The sequence below is a fragment of the Pistacia vera genome, unplaced genomic scaffold (genome assembly GCF_008641045.1).
Source record: "Pistacia vera cultivar Batoury unplaced genomic scaffold, PisVer_v2 Contig505, whole genome shotgun sequence".
Taxonomy (NCBI): Eukaryota; Viridiplantae; Streptophyta; class Magnoliopsida; order Sapindales; family Anacardiaceae; genus Pistacia; species Pistacia vera.
In genome coordinates, this window is record NW_022196341.1 from 205,397 (window position 1) to 225,265 (window position 19,869).

Sequence of the window (19,869 nt, forward strand, 5' to 3'; positions counted from 1 at the left end):
AAATATATAACTATTTTTGTTATTACTTAATGACTATCGCCCAGGTTAGCATTATTTATTTAGGGGATCATTACTTAAAACCCTTCGAGGTGTCCAAGTTCAAGAAAACCCCGTAGGTACCGGAAATTATTGTCTATCTAGGTGTGTAAATGAGCCAAGCCGAAGCTGTTCGAACTCGTCTCAATTGCTACTGTATTGAGCTCAACACAGAAAAGGTCAGCTTGAGCTCGACAAAAGCTCAAGCAATCTGCTTCTTCGGTCTATCATATCAAATATGTTAGAAATTTTCTATATTTCAGATAAAAGAGGAAAAACTATAATAAAAATATAAAAAATAACTAAATAATTAATAAAATGTAAAGAACCTAAAAATTTATAAAAATAAAAAGCTAAACAACCTAAAACTTAAAAAACCCTAAGGTTTAGGGAAAGTAAACGATAATTCTAAAATTACGGGCGGCATAAAATTATACTAAGTTTTAGGGGAAATCACAATACTAACCCATTAAAAAAAACCCTTCAATAAATAAATTATAATGTGTTTTTTTTAATTTTAAAGTATAATTTGTTCACTTAATTTGGATTTGTAATGTATAATGTGTAATATTTACTTATTTATTCTTATACCAATGTTTAGTAAAATTTTAATGACTTTAAAAGAAGGGGTTAAATTTAATATTTAACTAAGCTTTTAGTAAGTTAAAAAAAAAACCTAAAATGGTAATAATTTAAAAGCAGAAGGCCCAAAATTATAATATTTGAAACGAATGGACTAATATGTGAGAAACTGAAACTACAAGGATGAATAAAATTATATCTCTTCGATAAATAGATAAGAGGCCGAAGAACTAGAGATCTGGTCCAACAAGCAATCCATAGTCTTAATCTATGGGCTTAGATCTAGAAGCATATTGGGTTGGGTCATCAAACAAATGACGGAAGGGCAGACGTCTAGGGTTTTTCAATCATCTATATATACCAAACCCACTCTTTTTTCCCCTTCATTTTCTAGGGTTTCTGTATTCTGCCGCTTTCGCCATGGGGAGAAGTAAGTTCTCTTTCCTCTTCCACCTTTGAAAACTTTAGAAATGGATCCTTGTTGACAATTAATTGACATATATTTCTATTTATTTGCTTTTTGGGTTTTATTTTTTCATTGTAATTAGGCTTGTTTTTATGTGTTCTCATACCAGATTTGATTTGCTGCCATTAATTTAGTGTAGCTTAAGATTTAAAACTCTTGTTTCAATTTTTAATGCTTTGTAGAAATCATTTATATATGTATTATATTTTAGTATGACGACTTTATTTATTATCTAACCCGAAAATAAAATCAAATAAAGGCCTAATTATCAGAATTTACATGTTTTATTAGACAGTTTATATTGGGTTTTATTTGTTTTGGTCTAATTTTGATGCGTTAATGTGTAATATATAATAACAGTGAATAAATCTGTCATAAAAACCTTTCGTTTTTTGGGCATATTAGCTTAATATTCTTGACCAATTAGTGAATAAAATTTATAGTTCCTATTGATATGGTAGGTTTTCATAGGTTCAAAATGGTTGAGGGGTGTTCAAAAATGTTATTAGACCGCTTTAATTGTATTTTATTTATTTCGGAATAATTTGGAAGATTAGTAATTTGTAGTTTTAAGAACCATGAATAAATCAGTCTTAAAAACTTGTTTACAGTATTCTTGATTAAGTAGAGAAATATCATTGGCCTTTCTATAGATATATTTCTGTTCTGTTATTGCTTTTAAGTGAATATAATTTAAATCTTAAATGGATTGTATCTTAATTTTGAAGATAAAGCTTTGGGATTTGTAGAATTTGATGCACGGTTTAGCAGAATGTTGAAATCTGTAAGTTGCAAATTTTATTGGTGGTTTTTATAATGATATAATGTTTTGACATTGTTTCCATAGGACCTGCAAGGTGTTACCGCCAGATCAAGAACAAACCGTACCCGAAATCACGATACTGTCGTGGTGTGCCTGATCCCAAGATCAGGATCTATGATGTGGGAATGAAGAAGAAAGGTGTTGATGAATTCCCTTTCTGTGTTCATCTAGTGTCATGGGAGAAAGAAAATGTCTCAAGTGAAGCGCTTGAGGCTGCACGAATTGCTTGCAACAAATATATGGCGAAGTTTGCTGGGAAGGATGCTTTCCATTTGCGTGTCCGTGTTCACCCATTCCATGTCTTGCGTATCAACAAGATGCTTTCATGTGCTGGAGCTGATAGGCTCCAAACTGGTATGAGGGGTGCTTTTGGCAAACCCCAGGGCACTTGTGCTAGAGTTGCTATTGGACAAGTCCTTCTGTCTGTTCGTTGCAAGGACAGCAACAGTCATCATGCTCAGGAGGCTCTCCGTCGTGCTAAGTTTAAGTTCCCTGGTCGCCAAAAGATCATTGTCAGCAGGAAGTGGTATGTAGATGTTTTCTTATTAGATGTTATTTATGTAGTACCTATGGTCAAATTTGGCTTAGTTTTAATTATAGATTTTGCTAATACTAGGATAGTTTCCCTGTTGAACAATATTATAATGTTTCCTCGTATCTGACATTTTAAAGCCTAACCTGCTTTATGACCTCGGATAATCATTTGGTACTTTTTGGCAGACTGGTTTTTAGTAACTGTACCTACATTTGTTTTTGTGCAATTTCAGGGGCTTTACTAAGTTCAACCGCACTGATTATTTGAAGTACAAATCAGATAACCGTATTTTGCCCGATGGTGTCAATGCTAAGGTTTGTCTTTGCAAGTTTCATCTTTTAAGATTCTGTAATGATAAAAGTACTGCATTCATAATGTAAATATGAATCATGAGGTGGCTGCGCTGGTTTCTGAGGTTATATTTTTTGTTGCAGCTTCTTGGATGTCATGGACCGTTGGCAAATCGTCAACCAGGACAAGCATTTTTGGATACAGCTACAACAGCTTAGGAATGGTTGATTGTCCAAGAAGATGATAGAATTTAGCCAATGTGTTGGAAGTACCCATGATGTTATCTTCATTCTGTTTTAATATCAAATACTGGGAGTTATTTTGCTTTGGAAGTTTATGTAAGATCTTTCTTAATTTTGTTTCTGTTTTGCAATTGATGTTTCTTTAATATTTAGAACAAGTTTATTCTGTGCTGCAATTTAACACCTGTTTTTATAATTTGTTGTTGTTCATAAAAAATATTTCATCGGTGGTATAGCAATCAATTAGTATGTTAATATTCATGAAATATTATACAGTTATTTTAAGCATGATTATTAGTCTATTTTTTCTTTTCTAAATTCTAGTATTACAACAGAAAATAAATAGAAATATTTGAAAACAGAACAATATAAATGCAGGATTTTTTCAATTTCTATTTACAAGTTATTGGTGAAGCGTTTCTTTATATTCAAATTTAGTTTCAATTCAGCATATTACATTTATTGATGAAAAATACATCGCCAAAGTTTGAGAAACCGTCTCTAAATCAAGAATTTTCAAATATAATAAATGAAAAAGTGACACTTGAATTTGAATTCACAATCTATATTTTTAGAAATTGAAGTCATATTTTAGGCCCGTATAATGTAAAATCTAAATATGGGTTTTTGTTTTTAGAATAAGGGATACAACAAATTTTATGAAAATGCATTGTTTTCAAAAACAGTTTTTGAATACAATCCTAAAAAATAAAAACTAGCTTTTAATCATTTTTACAGTTTTTTTTATAAGCTTTTAATATAATAACAATTTTAAAATTTTACATTAGACACATTTTCAAATATAAAAAATATTAAAATACAATTAAAAATTTTAAACCGTATTTTAGTTTTTAAAAATAATTTTTGAATCACAAATATATCAATTAAAATCCTAAAGCTTATTGAATTTGTTTGACATAATATTGATGAAGCGTATACTTAATTCACCCCAAGAGAGCGAATGCCCCCAAAAATCAATGGTTTGATTAAGTAGGTTTACACCTGCAAAATTTAAGCCGATAGAATAATATTTCAATTAATATGAATATAAAATTCCAAAATATTTTAATTACACCTGAATTTTATATGTTTTAAATCAAAACATATAAGATTCATTCACTATTAATAATATTTTTAGGGGAAGAAAATAATATATTTGAAAGATATTCTAGTTCATTCAAAATCTTTAGAAATAAAAGATTATTATTTTATTTTAATTAATATGAATATCTTTAAGTTAAATTGATTATAATTTGTTAATTATTATATGGTAAATTATATCTCAGAATCACATCTCCGAAATAATATATACTATTTTTAATTTGATCAATAATTATTTATATAAATTAACCAAAAATAAATCATAATTTCAATGTCAAATAAATCAACATAAATATACTTAAACTGAAACATTCAAAATTACCGTCATCGTACGAGGATTTGATGATGGCCCATGCTCCAATGTAGTTGCTTTGGGATTTGGATTATCTTTTTTAAATCAAATTTTATTTTCCAAAGCAAATGAAATAATTATTGTTTCTCTTTCTTCATTCTTCGTCTTCTTCTCTGTACGCCTCTTCTTCTTCTTCTTCTTTATTTTCTGTTTCTTCACTCTTGTTAGTTCAGAGAATCAGAAGCTTTTTCGCCTTCTTCTTTATTGTCGTATGACCTCTTTTGGGATGCCATGGAATTATAATTTGAGTTTGTAAACTAGCTGCTGTTTGTCTCTGAAGGAGTTTGTGAACTAGCTGCTGCCATTGAAAGAGAAGAGAGTGAAGTGACTTACGGCTTAGCGCTTTTCCGGTGTAGATGGATAAAGCTATTTTTTCTCTTTATGTTGTCTCTTTCGGGGAGTGTAGTTGAATTTGCTTTGGTTGTCTCTTACGTAAGAAGAAGATAGCACCGGCGACAGTGGAAGACGAGTTAAAACCGACGGCAGTGGCGGAGTGAGTTTCACTGAACGGCAACAACTCCTAAACGGAGACGATAGACGACGTGTGAGGGAGAGAATCGTGGGGTAACGACGACGACTATTAACGGTATAAATCGTGGGCTAACTTTTGATTTTTGATTTTTGTTCTTATTTGTTTGAAGTAGATAATGTTGCTCAATCTTGTGTGAAAATAGGTATAAAGTTGTATTAATAGTTATTGAATGGATGTGTCACTGGTTACGTCTGATTTAATTTTTATTTGAGACTGGAAAATGAAAAATAAAAGAAGAATTAGATAACCCTTACTGTTTGGCTTTATATTTGGATTTTTCTTTGTGTGGAATGAATTTAATTTTGTATATTTTATATTTCAAATTGATATTAATTTATATTTTTTATCATAATCTTATAATACATTGTATAATATTTTGAATAATTAAAATTAATAGTAAAATAAATATTTTTAGTCAGAAAATATACTTTATTTATATGATTAATTTATTAAAGTTTTGATCATAAAGCAATAAACAGTGGGGGCGAAAACGTTAGTTTCCAGAACTTGGTTAGAAAAGTTGTTGAGGCAAACCTTAAGGGTGAAAATGTAATTATCCATTAATTAATTTAATTTTACTGTGTAGCATTAATTTCCATCTCGTGATATTTGTATTTAAGGAAAAAGAAATTATAAACAAAGTCAATAATGCCATTTAAAGCAAATTGTATCAGTTACTCAACGACTGAAATACTGGGGTGGCTGTGATTTTTTTTCATGCATGTGTATGCTGTTATGCATCCGCTAGCTAATATGTATTCTTTTCTCAGCGACAAACTAACACTCTTTGCATAATCTGATTTAATTATAGCAAATAAGTTGAAATATGATTTTGCTTATCAATTAGTAAAAAGGCTGTTTTTACATTATTTCAATATTTTGAAACGGTAAATTTGGAGGCTTTCATGTTGACACGGACTCCATAATTAACCTCTTTCTTTATTTTCTCTTTGTTTATTCTTATTTGTTTCTAGAGTGAGTGAGAATGGATAAGACTGAGTCGGTTCCAGTGCCACCGGATGAGCTTCGCTGCCATAGACGCGACGGCAAAGGATTGCGTTGCCATGGATGGAGACTACATGAGAAGCCCCTCTGTCAGTCTCACTTCCTCAACGTAAGTCAAATTTATTGCTGCTACTTTGCCTCTATCATTTTACTTTTGTTTAAATATCCATGTTGTGATTCATTCTAGGGTACCAGCAGTGTTGAACTTGAAATGCAAGTGAATCAAGGGGGCAATTTGGCATGCCAAGAAAAATCAGATCATGAAGAGATCAACAACAATGGCGAAACAGTTAATTTTGATTTTTTTAAAGTCAAATTAATCATTGCTATGCTAATGCATGTGATTTTTTTATTTTATTTTTATTTTTTATCCTTGTGATTGATTATAGGGTACCAGCAATGTTGAAGCTGAAATGCAAGTGAATGTAGAGGAAAAGTTTGAATGCAAAGAGAACAATGATGTTGAAATTGAGTCAATTGGAAGGAGGACAAGAAGCAAGCTACGGAGAACAGACGAGCAATATAAACAAGCAAAGGTGAAGTCAAATAGGTGCCATCAATGCCACCAAATTTCTAAGAGGGTGGTGGAATGCCAAAAATGCCAAGGAAAACGTTATTGTGTCACTTGCATTTCAAAATGGTATGTATTCATCTTTTAAATCTTTACACCATATAAGCAATTCTTGTGAATGTTGAATGGATTCAATTTTATCTTTTGTTACAAAATACTTTTTTTGAAGACACAAAAGCTGTAATTTTCTTTACTTCGTTTTAGGAAAAGAAATTGTGTACAATAACGCACAACTTTCCTAGTTTTTGTTTTCCTTTTTTACATTTGCTTTATTAACATATAGAACAATATTAAAACATAATTATTTTAGATAAAGCTTTCTGGGTTTCCATTTTATTTCAAATTTATTTATAGTATATGTAATATTTTTAATAAGTGTAGTAATTTTATTCGACTACCCTATAATAGCCTTGTGTTTTAAAAGAAATAATAACAATAAAATGTAATTTAAATTTGTATCATTTTTACAATATATACGAAAGAAAAATAAAACAAAAATTAGTTGAGATTTGATAAATAATAATACAGCGAATATAACTTCTGTGAGTCATTAAGTGTTTTTAATAATTATCATTGAGTAGTTATCACAGCATGAGCGTGGTATTTATAGTAGTTTCATTATAAGTGTCATCAAGTATATATAGTGTTAATAATGAAGTAAAATTGACAATTTTATTCAAAATTGATCAGACCCAATAGAAAATCTTTAAGTTGCTCTAGTAGCGCAAATTGCAATATGGACTTGGTGTCATTATGTTAATTATAAATTGCCAGAAATGAGAATTGAAAAGTTCAAAGGTTATTTGGTTAGTTTTCTTGTATATCTCTTGTCTATTTAATTGTAGTGTATCCTTGTAGAAATGTGGGAGAGTAATCAGAATTTTGTAACCTCTTTTGCTAATGGAGTAATGAACATTCCAAAGAAATATTCCTAGTTTCAATCACTAGTTACTAAACTGGGGCCTCCTTTATAGAAATAATAGCTCAAAATCATTTGGACTGTGGAATAATTTCTTTTTACTAAATTTTGATTCATTTCAATTTTTTTGCTTGAAGCTTTTCTTGAAATTTTAAGTCTCATTGTTGAATTACTTGCTTTCTTGACTTTCTTTGGATGAATGATATTACTGCAATTAATGCTTTGTCTACTGAATATAGGTACCCAAAAATGTCAGAGAACGATATGGAAGATGCTTGCCCATTTTGTCGTGAAAACTGCAATTGTACTGCATGTTTGCGTAGGACTAGAACAGTTAAGATTAGTTTAAGTCAAAACATTTCATAACTAATATGACATTGTCATTTGAGTCTTAATTAGTTATCTTTGTGATTCATTGTAGGGTACCGGAAATATTTATATGCCAACCAATGAGAAGGAAAAGTCTCAACATTTGATGTATTTAGTGCATCTACTATATCCATTCTTCAAAAAGTTTTACCGTGAGCAAATGACAGAAAAAGAGGTAGAGGCCAAAAATAGAGGTATCAATTCATAGCGTTGCGTTTATAGTGTGCACTTCATTTGCATCTTATCTTTAAACTGCTTTATTTCATATGCTTTTGTGGACAGGGTTAGAACTGTCAGAGATAAAAATACAACAAGCTATGTGTAAGAATGATGAGCGTTTATATTGGTAAGATCAATTTCCTTATTTTAGAAGAACTTGTAAACAATCGATTGCACAATTTTCTTATTTACTTTTATTTTATTTTTCGTTTTGTTTGCAGCAACAATTGCAAAACCTCCATAGCTGACTACCACAGGAGCTGCCCGAAATGCTCATATGATTTATGTCTTTCTTGTTGCCAAGAAATTCGCAATGGTTATTTGCAAGGCGGACATAAAATGAGCACGAAGCATGTCAACCGGGGGAAAGATTATTTACATGGAGGGGAACCTGTTTTGCTCCCTTTAGTTAAGAAAAAGCCTTCTAATGACCAAACTAGGCTTATCTCAAGGAAACGTAAGAGACTTATAGCTGAATGGAAAGTAAATGAAAATGGTGACATCCCTTGTCCGCTGGAAAAGTTGGGTGGTTGTGGATATGAGCGACTGGAGTTGAAATGTTTATTTTCAAATAGATGGCTCTCAAAGTTGAAGAAAAAAGTTAAAAAATTGATGAAAATTCATAAACTGACAGATGAACTACAAAGTTCTAAGAATAGTAGTTTAGGCTCGACTTTGGGTGGTGAGATTGATTCATGTAACAAGAAATTAAGGAAAGCAGCTTCTCGGGAAGGTTCTGTTGCTAATTTTTTGTACTGCCCTTCAGTTGATGATATCCAACAACAAGGATTAGAGCATTTTAAGTACCATTGGGTTAGAGGAGAGCCAATTATTGTTACAAATTCTTTGGAATTGACTTCTGGCTTGAGTTGGGAGCCAATGGTAATGTCACGTATATTTTGTGTTATATTACATGCTAAAGGCTCCTCAAATAAGGTACTTAAAGCCATTGATTGTCTTGACGGGTGTAAGGTATGTTCCATTAGGTCATTATCATGATAATTACCATTAATGATATATGATGTTTCTTAATTTGTTAATTGTTGACACAATATTGTTTTACCCAATTGTTAATTGGGTTGACTAGTATGTTGTGCAATGAAAACATCTGATGATGGACATAATGCTACAGTATATGGAAATATAGATTTATTGACTATCTAAAAGATGATACAATTGCGCTTCTTGGCTTTGGAAATTGTATCTGTAAAAATACTCTCTTGCACGCATTAACAAGTACATTTGTATATGAAAAATCTCAAAATAGTTGAATATCAAATTATTATAAGTAACTTCAAATGTCTTTTTATTTAATTAATGTAATTTTTAATGCTATATATATGGTTTAACCAAAAACCATATTAAACGCGGGTGATTGGCAGACTTCTATGAAGTTTATTAGCATTGAAACTTTTGCTAATTATGCATCATAATATGTGAACTAATCGAAATAGTTTAATTCTTTTCCTTTTATCATCTATAGCCTTGTGCTTTCTTGTTTATATTGCTTTATATATCATCATCATTAAAACTCAATATCTCTTATGTATAATAGTTATATTTAAACATAGAAAAGAAGAAGAAAAGGATAATGAGAAACACTTTTTTTTTCACAGTTTTATGTGATATTTGTAATTTGGTTTTTGAATGATGTTGAAGATTGATACTCATGCAGGTAGAAATAAATATTCACCAATTTTTCAAAGGTTACTTGGAGGGTCGTGCTCACTTAAACTCTTGGCCACAAATCCTCAAACTCAAAGATTGGCCACCATCTAACCATTTTGAGAAGTCTTTACCACGCCACAGTGCAGAATTTTTAAGGGCCTTGCCATATGTTGAATATACACATCCTTATTTGGGCATTCTCAATATTGCAACAAATCTACCTTCAGATATGTTGAAACTAGATTTAGGGCCAAAATCTTATATAGCATACGGATTTCGTGAAGAGCTTGGACGTGGAGACTCTGTGAGCAAGCTTCATTGTGACATTACAGATGCGGTATGCAAGTGAAACTTTGATGATTCTATTTATCCAAAAAACTCTAATTTATCTTTTAGCTTAGAACTGTGATTTTGTCTAAGAAAGGCAATATACACTATTGAATGTATTTCTCTACTTTAGCCTAGCCACTTGAATATGAAATAGTTACATCAATAAAAAAAAATATAATATACATTTTTATCTTGGAGGTGAGTTAAACTAAGAATTGAATGAGAAAGCCAATGATTATGTTGTTCCATTTTGATATTGAGTAGGTTTTTTTTTTATTTTTTTTTTTTTTTAATGAATTCTATTGATCGATTGACCAAATGTGAAAATGCTTTCTATATAGGTGATTGAGTAAATTTTCCTAATGAAACTTTCAAACACCAAAATAAGTTGAATCTTCAATTATTGAGTTTGTGTTTTAGAGGTAGTTTTTAGAAAAAACTTTATTTGTTTTCGAAGGTGATTAAGAAATTTCTTTAAAATCATAATTAGATGCATTTTAATTATAAAACAATTTTGAGGTCATGTAAAAAAACGTTAAAAGTTGTTTAGCTAGATCATGCCATATTGGTTGCAGATGGAGCAAACAAATAATTTAGATTAATGATGCTTACTGAATTGCAATATGGTCATATGTGTAATTATTCAGTTACAGTTAACATATAGTGATCGAAGTAAATAAGAGTATCATAAAGGTAATTCACTATTTGATTTCTTGATAGTTATCACTTGTGTGATGCATGTTCTGTACATCAGTTAATACATCAATTTTTGTAGACCTGGTTGGTGACTTGTTTATTATGCAATAACAAATTACCGGGAGAAAAGGTAACCCCGGGGCTTTAGAAAGTTTTGATTGATTAAACTATTTTGATTGATTAAACTATGGTTTGTCATAAATCAGGTGAATATTTTGATGCATACAGCGGATGTGACCCCTAGTTCTGAACAGCTTACTAAAATAGAAAATTTGAAGAAGATGCATGATGCTCAAAACCAAAAAGAGTTTTTAGAACTTGAGCATGGAAGACAACAAATATATGAGGAGTGTCCCTCAAAATCTGAAGAAAAGTTAAGGTTAGAGTTGTATGACCCTTTATCAATGGATGCATCAGACGGTAGTGCTCTTTGGGATATTTTTCGGCGGGAAGATGTTCCCAAACTTGACAAATATCTTAGGCTTCATCACAAGGAATTTAGGGATGTTTATTGCTCTCCAGTAGATCAGGTATAAATTTTGGTGATTCTTTTTTCAGCTACTCTACATTTTACATTTTTATAAATGACAGATCAAATTGCTCAATTTTTTTTTTCTTTTTTGAAACATTTGAAGTCAAGTTCATTCCAAACATGAATTATCTGAAGTTCCATTTTTTATCAGTAAAATAGTTTAATAATGGAGCAATGCTTTGTAGAGGAAGTAACAACTAGTCTAAGTTATATTATATAAGGATAATTTTATTTGCTTATATGTTGTATTTGAATGTTTGAAAAATATCAATTTACTTTATTAAAGTAGATTGCATTACTTTCGTAAGCCTCCTTTGGTTCCATATGATCTAAGTTGGATATTTAAACTAGAATAGTTATTTGTATGTAAATTATATTAGGATGCTTTCTATATATAATTATACAAATAAAGTATTATTGTTGCTAAGATGGGGCATGAACACTTCTATTAATAGAAGTTATCTGATTCTTTTGCTCAATTACTATCAATGCTAAACTTAATGTTAAGAAAATCTTTTATCATATTTATTGGTTGTTAAGGATGCTAATACTTCACTTGCCTAATGTTATAGGTTGTGCACCCGATTCATGATCAAACTTTCTACTTAACGATGCATCATAAGAGAAAGCTCAAAGAGGAATTTGGTTGGTTTTTTTTTTTTTTTATTAAGTTGATGTTAGTTACTTTGACTTGTTTTTCTTTGTGACACAGTAAGAAGTTTTTATGCAGGTGTAGAGCCTTGGAGTTTTGTTCAGAAACTTGGAGAGGCAGTCCTTATCCCAGCTGGATGTCCCCATCAAGTGAGAAATCTTAAGGTACGTAAATCCTTGATGCTGGGTTGCTTCCTTTGAGTCACAATTTTTCTTTCTTCATTTGTCAAGTTTTAAATAAAAAAATGAATGCTTGAGTTCATACTAAATAGTTTGTTTGGATTGTGTTTGCCAACTACTTAGTGTAATTGTAATTAGATGGTAGGTTGTGTTTTCAGGTAGAGTAATGCCGCCGTAGTTTTGTATCTTATTGATGTGGTAGTTACATCATGTAATTACATTTTTCTCTCTTTGATTTGAAGTTGATGTCTTCAATGATAATTAATTTCATCTGGAGTTGAAGATTCTTATATGAGCTATGGGCCTATGAGATTCTTATAAATTACACCAACGCCGATGGTCTCTACCTTAACGAAGTGCATTGTTTCAAATTTTCAATCCATGTTGACGGTGTTTGGTTACATATTTGAAGTTTAACTTATTTGGTTAGTATCGTTATACAAATTACACCCATGGCAGATGGAAGGATGATTGATCTAATATTTATGTTTATTTTGATTCTTTTATTTGGTGAAGCTTTTGTTATAAATGTAACTGGGAAGAGTATTTATTGTTTAAATGTAATTGGAAGACTTTAGGAGAAAAACATTTTAATTGAAAGTTTTACTTAACATTCAATTTGACCTTTGCAGTCGATTTGGTAAGTTTTGTTGCTTGCATTCATATGATAAGTAGATTTTTACTAATCATTTCCTTCGTGTTGTTTGTAGTCTTGTATAAAAGTTGCACTTGACTTTGTTTCTCCTGAAAATATTGAAGAATGCATCCGTCTCACTGAAGAGTTTCGCACTCTTCCAAGGAAGCATAAGAGTAAGAAGGACAAACTTGAGGTACGTATTAGTACATACCTTTCTTGTGTTTTTTTATTTAGCATGCAGAATTTGTAAAGGTTTACAATATCAAATTAAGGTTAATAAACTATGTATATAAATCTATTTGCACTTTTAAAAATTGGGTTATGAAAATTGTATCTATCTTTATCTCAATGATCCCTAATGTATTTTCTGTATTACGTTAAAATAGGTGAAGAAAATGTGTATTTATGCATTAAATCATGCTGTAAAAGAATTGAAGAAACTTAATGGCTGACTTACCGACTTCATGTGTCAATCGACCTCATTTTTGGGATGATGAAGCTTTATCTAACTGTATGATGTTAATGTATTTTTTTTTAAGGGTTATGTACACATCATTTTGTAATTATATACTTATGACACAAATGTTATATTCTTTGAAACTATGCATTAGACATGAAATATCATTAAGTTAAATCTATATGAAAGTGCAGAGTTGTTTGACCTTATTTTCACCTACATTTTGATATAGGTCGGTATTCTTGTAATTTGTAGAAATGTTTTGGTGATGGGTTGAATTATGAAATGGTATCTACGTTCTAATTCATTCGCACCAGGCTCATAAGAAGCATATTAACTTGTAACCTGAAGCATTTATTTAACCATTGTTTAGCAATTGTGATGCAATTCTAACCTAAAGCATTTATTTAACAATTGTACTTAAAGCATAGTTGCCTTCCACAAGGGGAAAGTTCCTGACACTACTTGGCCGAGTCCAAACAAATCTGTATCAAACAAGCAACTTTATTTAGGTGAAATAAGCTTTTCTACATTAACACAAATCTGTACTACATGTAAATGTTCGCCACAAAGATCTGTGTATACAGATATTAATAACCATCCTTAAATTTATGCAATGCAATTACATTAGACCCTTCCAAGTCACTTGGAGAACTAACATGTTTATGTGCTTTAAGGAATCAATCTCATAGACATTGTATGTTCCCAATAGAACTCTTCATTACAATACACTATAAGAACTAAGGACTGCCCTGATGCAACCACGAAGTCGGGGAAGTGTATTCATGCGTCGAAATAAATAATCCCCGGCGTCAAATGGAGAATAAGTGTTAAGTTCAAGTTGAGAATAGCTATTAGCTAGATGAATAGCATTGTGAAGGTAAAGACTTTTTTTTAATTAATTGGTTTAAATTATTTTTTATTCTTAAACCTTGTAAGTTGTATAAATACCCTTAATTTTTTTTAGATAAATAAAAATTTCATTTCATTGTTTTCACTTGTATTATTTGTCCCTCATTATCATTATTCCGAAAACATAATTTTAAATATTTAAATTAAAAATTAAACGAAGAGAGGGAAAAAACTATAACTAAAAAAAGCCAAAATAAAAATAATCCTTGCAAATGCCAAACAGTGACCAAGGGTGGGCACTTACGAGTACCCGCCAAAATCCCATGGAATCGGAATTGGTTGGTTCCAGTTCCTAGATGTCCTAAATGTCTGGTAGTGGAACCTAAAATCCAAGGTTTGATTTTGGTTCTAGGTACCCAAAAAAATTATGATACCCCCTACTATTTACAAAAATGACAAATATACTTTATAAAAATTAAATACACCCACAAATGTTGATCAAATTACAAATATACCCTATAGTGACTATCGTCTTAGGCCAATCCAACCTGATTTCAACGTCATCGGTCGCCCCTGACAACACCAACACATAGGGGTCTGCAAAAAAAACAAAAAAATCGAAAAAACCAGTTTTTGAAAACTGATTCAATTTCGATTTGAAAAATTATTTGAACCAAATTTTTGGTTCGGTTATCGGTTTAATCATTTTAAAAAACTGGTTAACCAAAACCCTAAACATTACAATTGAATTTATTTGAATAAACAAAAATTAAAAGAGACCAAGTATAAATAATTCACCAATAGAAAACAAAACGTATTGTTATGCTACTAATGGGGTGTTTTTAAAATTAAATGAGAATCTAAAAAGGAAATTTATAAATTAAATAGGGTATATATAAAACAGAGGCTGTTGAAAAAAAAAAAAAAAAATCTATTAAAGAACAAAATCTAGTGAGGTTTTGAAAAATCATAGAGCGAAAATTTTTTTTAGAGGGTTTTTGATATTTTTTAATGGGGTATTTAATGATAACAAGGGTATATAATATTTTTGAATAACCGCGAATGCATTTCATTTTCTATATATTTATTTGAAAATTAAAACTTTATAGTAATATTTGGGTGTAAAATTAGATATAAAAATGCTTGGATGTTATCTAATGGTCTTACAAATTACATGATATACAATACCATCATATATTATTCAAAACTTTTCCGTTTATCTATCATATACAATACCATCAGGGTAAATTTCTAAATTTTTCAAATGTTAGTGTGGTTTAGTTCTTTGACCTAACTAAGGCGGGTTAATGGTAATTATCCAATTGTACAATGAGTGGAAGATTCAGCATAAGCAGCAGCGAAGCAAGAGGGGAAACGCGTTGACAAAAAAGGAAGGCGTTTTGAGAAACACCAATCAATCAACAAACTCAAGTAGAAAAAAGTTTGTTAATTTTGATGAAATCTGAACAAAAATGGCTTTTAGAAGAAGACAAGAACAAGGCTTATCCGATGAAGATGATGTTGACAGCAGCTCAAGTTCCAATTTTTTAGCTGCAAAAGCCATCAGAGCTTCTTCTGCTAATAGGGATTCTTCTCTTTCCTCTGCTTACTCTTCTCCTCTTTCTAAACCTAGCCCCTCTTCTTTTCCATCTCAATCAAAGGTATTCTTTAATTTTTTAACATTTTTTTTATTATTTTTTATTCTTTAACAGTAATAATTTATGTGGGTTGTTATGTTCTTTGTTAATTTAGGATCCCGGCTCTTATAACTACACATCAATGAAGAATTTAAACGAATCCAAACCTGGGTTTTGGGGCAATCTCGCAAGAAAAGCTAAAGCAATCTTGGATGATCAACCGCCGCAGGACTTGCCTGCCACTGAGACAACTCCCAAGGTCTATATTTAAAGTTTCATTTCTACAAGGTTATGTTTTTAGGAAGTTATTTAGTATCCGAAATTTCCCATCCCAAATAATGTAGCATTAAGAACACACATAAGTTAGAATTGAAATTTTTTGAGATACTATTCGAGATGTGTGGTGTTCGTAATCGTTAACGTCGAATTTGAATTTACGTAGCAACTTGTGTGGCAGAACTACATTAGGTGTAGAATGTATAGAAAAGGCAATGTGTCATGACACGATAGTGCTATCAGTTGGAATGAAATTTTGAGATACTATTTGGAGTATATAGTAGTACTCTTTTTCTGCATTTGTTCATAATCATTATATTTGTGTGTCAATGATATTAATACTTTGTAGCCCAATTAATGTGGTTGTTGATATGACAACACTATACTATGTGATACGTGGTATTACTTGCCAAATTAGTAGCTACTTCAGTTGGGATATCAATTTAGGATTTCAACTTTGTATATATAGCATTATTCATTTAAGTTTACCTTCTGGCAGTACCACAAAGCATATTACTCAGCAGAGACGCATAGAAAACCGGAGTCTCCTGGATTACAGAAGGGACTTGATGCACTTACTTCTTCTTTAAATTATATTGGAAATGCTGTTGAGGTGAGCTTTTATAGATATTTTTTCTTCCATTTGTACCTTTGAGTATTCATTTGTTTACTTTTTAGTTTTTCCTATATATTTAATCTTAATAGACATATTGGGATCATTGATTGAAGCTACTTTGCTAGGGCATACTTAAGGATTCATGTTCGTAATTTATGATATTTCTACTGTTTTTGCAAACTGTTTGTGAATCTGCTGATGTAATGTTTTTCTTTAATTCAAACCTCTGCTGCTCCACTTTTTTCAGGAGGGCATTTCAATTGTGGAGAACCGAACTGCCGGCATCATTCAAGAAACTCGTAAGCATATTAAGAAAAAGCCTGGCAATTATATGGCGCAGAAACAGGCAACTAAACAACCGCATGTACAGACCCAAGCCCAAACTATGATGCCAACTGATCAAGAACTTCAATTGAAGGCATCTCGCGACGTAAGGTGGCAACTGTTTGTCACTGGTTCATGTGTTAGAAGTAGATTGCATGTTTGGGCTGCCCCAACCTGCAGTGCATAGTACTGTTATTAGATGTTATGGAATATAACATTGGTTGTTTCATATACACAAGTTTCAAGTTGCACTTGGCACTGTATTCTTGTGTATGATGGTGTGTCCCTTTGCATGATTGTTTTCAGTGCATGCTATGAGCAAAATGTCTTGAATGACTTATAACATTTGAAACCGCATTCCTATTGAGTTTATGCATTGGTTTTAAATGGATATCTTATCAAGCTCTGGCTTCTTTTAGTTAGGATTTATATTCCATTTTTGTTTTTGCATATCCTCAGCATTTTTGGTTGAACCGCTTCTTTGAAATATCGATTGCTTCCAGAGTCCTGCTTTACTCTTTCTTCTTGACTAATTAGGACAGAACATGGGCATAAAAACAGCCTATATATGGAGATCAATGTCTTTTGAGACAGTATCTTTCCAACCTTGAGCCTTGCATATCACTACTAGATTTTTCATTATTAGCTGTATATAAATTCATGCTTAGGCAGCACATACATGAGAGTAGGAACTAGAGAATAAAAAATACTGTTTTTCTTTTTTGATGTGCGAGTTGCAGAACTCCATTTAATATTCAAGTGAATCCTATTTTAATAAATCATCCTCCAAAGTGAGATCCATGATTGCCTACTTTTTTGTGTTACAGGTTGCTATGGCAATGGCTGCCAAGGCAAAGCTTCTTCTTCGGGAGTTGAAAACTGTCAAAGCAGATCTGGCTTTTGCTAAAGAGCGATGTGCTCAGCTGGAGGAACAAAATAAAATTCTTCGGGAGAGTCGTGAAAGGGGAGAGAGTTCAGAAGATGATGATTTGGTACTCTTATTCCCTGATTCTCTACTTTATATATTTCATCTTTTCTTGTTGAGATAATCTGGGTAATGATCTGCTTCATTATTATCTTTTCTTCGACAACTGAAAAATTGAAACCAAAGGTTCTGTTGAAAAAATGCATTACAAGCCCATATATTAGTATACACTGTTCTGCATATCTGTAATTTGTAGTGAATGTGGGTGAGAGGCAATGACATATTAATGAATTACAGCTAACAATACAAGCCGGAAACACTATTGGTGGCATACCTTTTTAGTACCATCAAAGATAGAAATTAAAAAAATTCTTTTTTCTTTTCTAGCTTGGGGGTTTGAAATTTCTGTTTAAATTTTATTTCAAAAAACTCGTTCCACTTGCATGATAAAATTTCTAGAGGATGGAAGCCAAATCTAAAGTAGACCTCCTTATACCTTACACTTGTTGGATAATTCAAAGGACTTCGAGAGACAAGAATCCAATTTGTGAACCCAAGTTTGCACTGAGTCCTATTTGCAAGAGCCATGTATAGATACAGTTAAACTTTCTGTTCTGTCGTCAGTAGTTGCAGGAACAGCGTCCATTTCATGATTTAACCATATCTGGGCTGTGTAATTCAACGAACTACTTCACATTGTATCATGCAATTTTTAGGCAGCCTTTCAATAATCTGCCGCAAATTTTCTGAGCTAGTTAAGATTGAAGAGTCACCAGTTTTTCATGTCAAACGGAATGGAAAATGAAGTTTGAATTAAAACTAGACATCAACCGAATTCACATATTCTGATGCCAACATTTTCATGTCAGATACGGCTTCAACTTGAAACACTTTTGGCTGAGAAGGCTCGATTGGCACATGAGAACTCAGTCTATGCGCGTGAGAATCGCTTCCTGAGGGAGGTTGTCGAGTATCACCAGCTTACCATGCAGGATGTTGTATACTTGGATGAGGGCACTGAAGAAGTCACTGAAGTTTACCCCATTAAGGTTGTATCAAATACACATGCTGCCCCTGCTACACCTCTGTTTCCACCCTCTCCGGTGCCGCCTGAGGGCTCCATTAATACAAGCCTGCCAGCGAGTCGGGATGTTTTGCCTTGCCCTCCATTATCAGAGCAAAGAGCTGCTGCACCAAGCTCTTTCTCCCCTCAATGATAGCTAATGATGTAGGAAGTCACTCTGTTTGAGTGGTATTTATCTTGTACTGCTCTATTTTGAAATTTCAAAGAGTTTGAAATTACTACTACCTTTTATATTCCTGTACTTTAATTTTAGTTTTAATTCTTTTAGAGGTCAATGTTCCCCTTGTTGGGTGATATTGGTATATCTTTGATTATGTGTAAAAGGCCTTTGTTTCAAAGCTTATTTTTTTACTTCAAAGTTTAAAACATGATCTCTCTTGCAAAGCCCTTTTGATTAAACAAATTTTTAGTGGGTTAGTTTTATTAACCCCATATACAAGCTTGGGACTCAAAATAATCCTTTAATATTTGTATATATTTTGCTTTTAATAATGAAAATAACAAGTTTAATTTTGAAAATCTGTTAATTATCCTATTTTGAGAATAGTATCGAAAATGTGTTTTTAATCATTTTCATATGATTAATATGAGATTTTGCAATAAAGTAAATAATGATAACATAAAAAAACATTCTTTGGTTAGAGATTAATTATATGTTTTTACGGCTAATTTTTCACAAAATTTTTAATTTTAAAATAAAATCAAATGTACGAACTCTCTACACAAACTGACTCACAAAATGAGTGGATTAAGGTTTATAAAAATTCAATTTAATAATTACTCAATAAACATAAATGAGTGATTTGTCAATCAAAAAGGAAAAAAAATATTTCGAGGCATCATGTTGTAATCTAGCAAATCAATTAAAAATTAAATTGTGTTTTATATGCCTTAATAAAAGAGGGATGTGATTTTTAGCTCCTATCAAATTGATCACTATCTTCCATTACTAAATTAACCG

General features: G+C 31.5%; 3 protein-coding genes across 3 annotated transcripts; all 3 read left to right on the forward strand.

The window, feature by feature from the left end:
- Positions 1-893: 893 nt before the first annotated feature.
- Positions 894-3,171, forward strand: LOC116105818 (60S ribosomal protein L10-like). The gene is made up of 4 exons (XM_031392223.1): positions 894-1,048; positions 1,932-2,433; positions 2,675-2,756; positions 2,877-3,171. The coding sequence occupies exons 1-4, from the start codon at positions 1,039-1,041 to the stop codon at positions 2,949-2,951; spliced, it is 669 nt and encodes a 222-aa protein (XP_031248083.1). The 5' UTR covers positions 894-1,038; the 3' UTR covers positions 2,952-3,171.
- A 2,774-nt stretch (positions 3,172-5,945) lies between these two features.
- LOC116105794 (lysine-specific demethylase JMJ25-like) lies at positions 5,946-13,246 on the forward strand. Its single transcript, XM_031392203.1, has 13 exons — positions 5,946-6,074; positions 6,153-6,254; positions 6,355-6,605; positions 7,695-7,788; positions 7,877-8,018; positions 8,107-8,170; positions 8,265-9,015; positions 9,719-10,048; positions 10,944-11,267; positions 11,842-11,914; positions 12,000-12,085; positions 12,811-12,930; positions 13,124-13,246. The coding sequence occupies exons 1-13, from the start codon at positions 5,946-5,948 to the stop codon at positions 13,187-13,189; spliced, it is 2,532 nt and encodes an 843-aa protein (XP_031248063.1). The 3' UTR covers positions 13,190-13,246.
- A 2,174-nt stretch (positions 13,247-15,420) lies between these two features.
- On the forward strand, positions 15,421-19,304 carry LOC116105788. The gene is made up of 6 exons (XM_031392196.1): positions 15,421-15,707; positions 15,799-15,942; positions 16,459-16,572; positions 16,823-17,005; positions 17,727-17,891; positions 18,694-19,304. Exons 1-6 carry the CDS (start codon positions 15,519-15,521, stop codon positions 19,039-19,041), a joined length of 1,143 nt encoding a protein of 380 aa, XP_031248056.1. The 5' UTR covers positions 15,421-15,518; the 3' UTR covers positions 19,042-19,304.
- The last annotated feature ends 565 nt before the right edge of the window (positions 19,305-19,869 follow it).

Excerpts from the sequence above, each read along its gene's own strand:
- LOC116105818 (XM_031392223.1), top strand. Across the intron at positions 2,434-2,674 it reads ATCATTGTCAGCAGGAAGTG|GGGCTTTACTAAGTTCAACC; the intron begins GTATGTAGATGT and ends GTGCAATTTCAG. Across the intron at positions 2,757-2,876 it reads CCGATGGTGTCAATGCTAAG|CTTCTTGGATGTCATGGACC; the intron begins GTTTGTCTTTGC and ends TTTTTGTTGCAG.
- LOC116105794 (XM_031392203.1), top strand. The coding sequence starts at position 5,946 with ATGGATAAGACTGAGTCGGTTCCAGTGCCACCGGATGAGCTTCGCTGC. Across the intron at positions 6,075-6,152 it reads GTCAGTCTCACTTCCTCAAC|GGTACCAGCAGTGTTGAACT; the intron begins GTAAGTCAAATT and ends GATTCATTCTAG. Across the intron at positions 10,049-10,943 it reads ATTGTGACATTACAGATGCG|GTGAATATTTTGATGCATAC; the intron begins GTATGCAAGTGA and ends GTCATAAATCAG.
- LOC116105788 (XM_031392196.1), top strand. The coding sequence starts at position 15,519 with ATGGCTTTTAGAAGAAGACAAGAACAAGGCTTATCCGATGAAGATGAT. Across the intron at positions 17,006-17,726 it reads AATTGAAGGCATCTCGCGAC|GTTGCTATGGCAATGGCTGC; the intron begins GTAAGGTGGCAA and ends TTTGTGTTACAG. Across the intron at positions 17,892-18,693 it reads GTTCAGAAGATGATGATTTG|ATACGGCTTCAACTTGAAAC; the intron begins GTACTCTTATTC and ends TTTTCATGTCAG.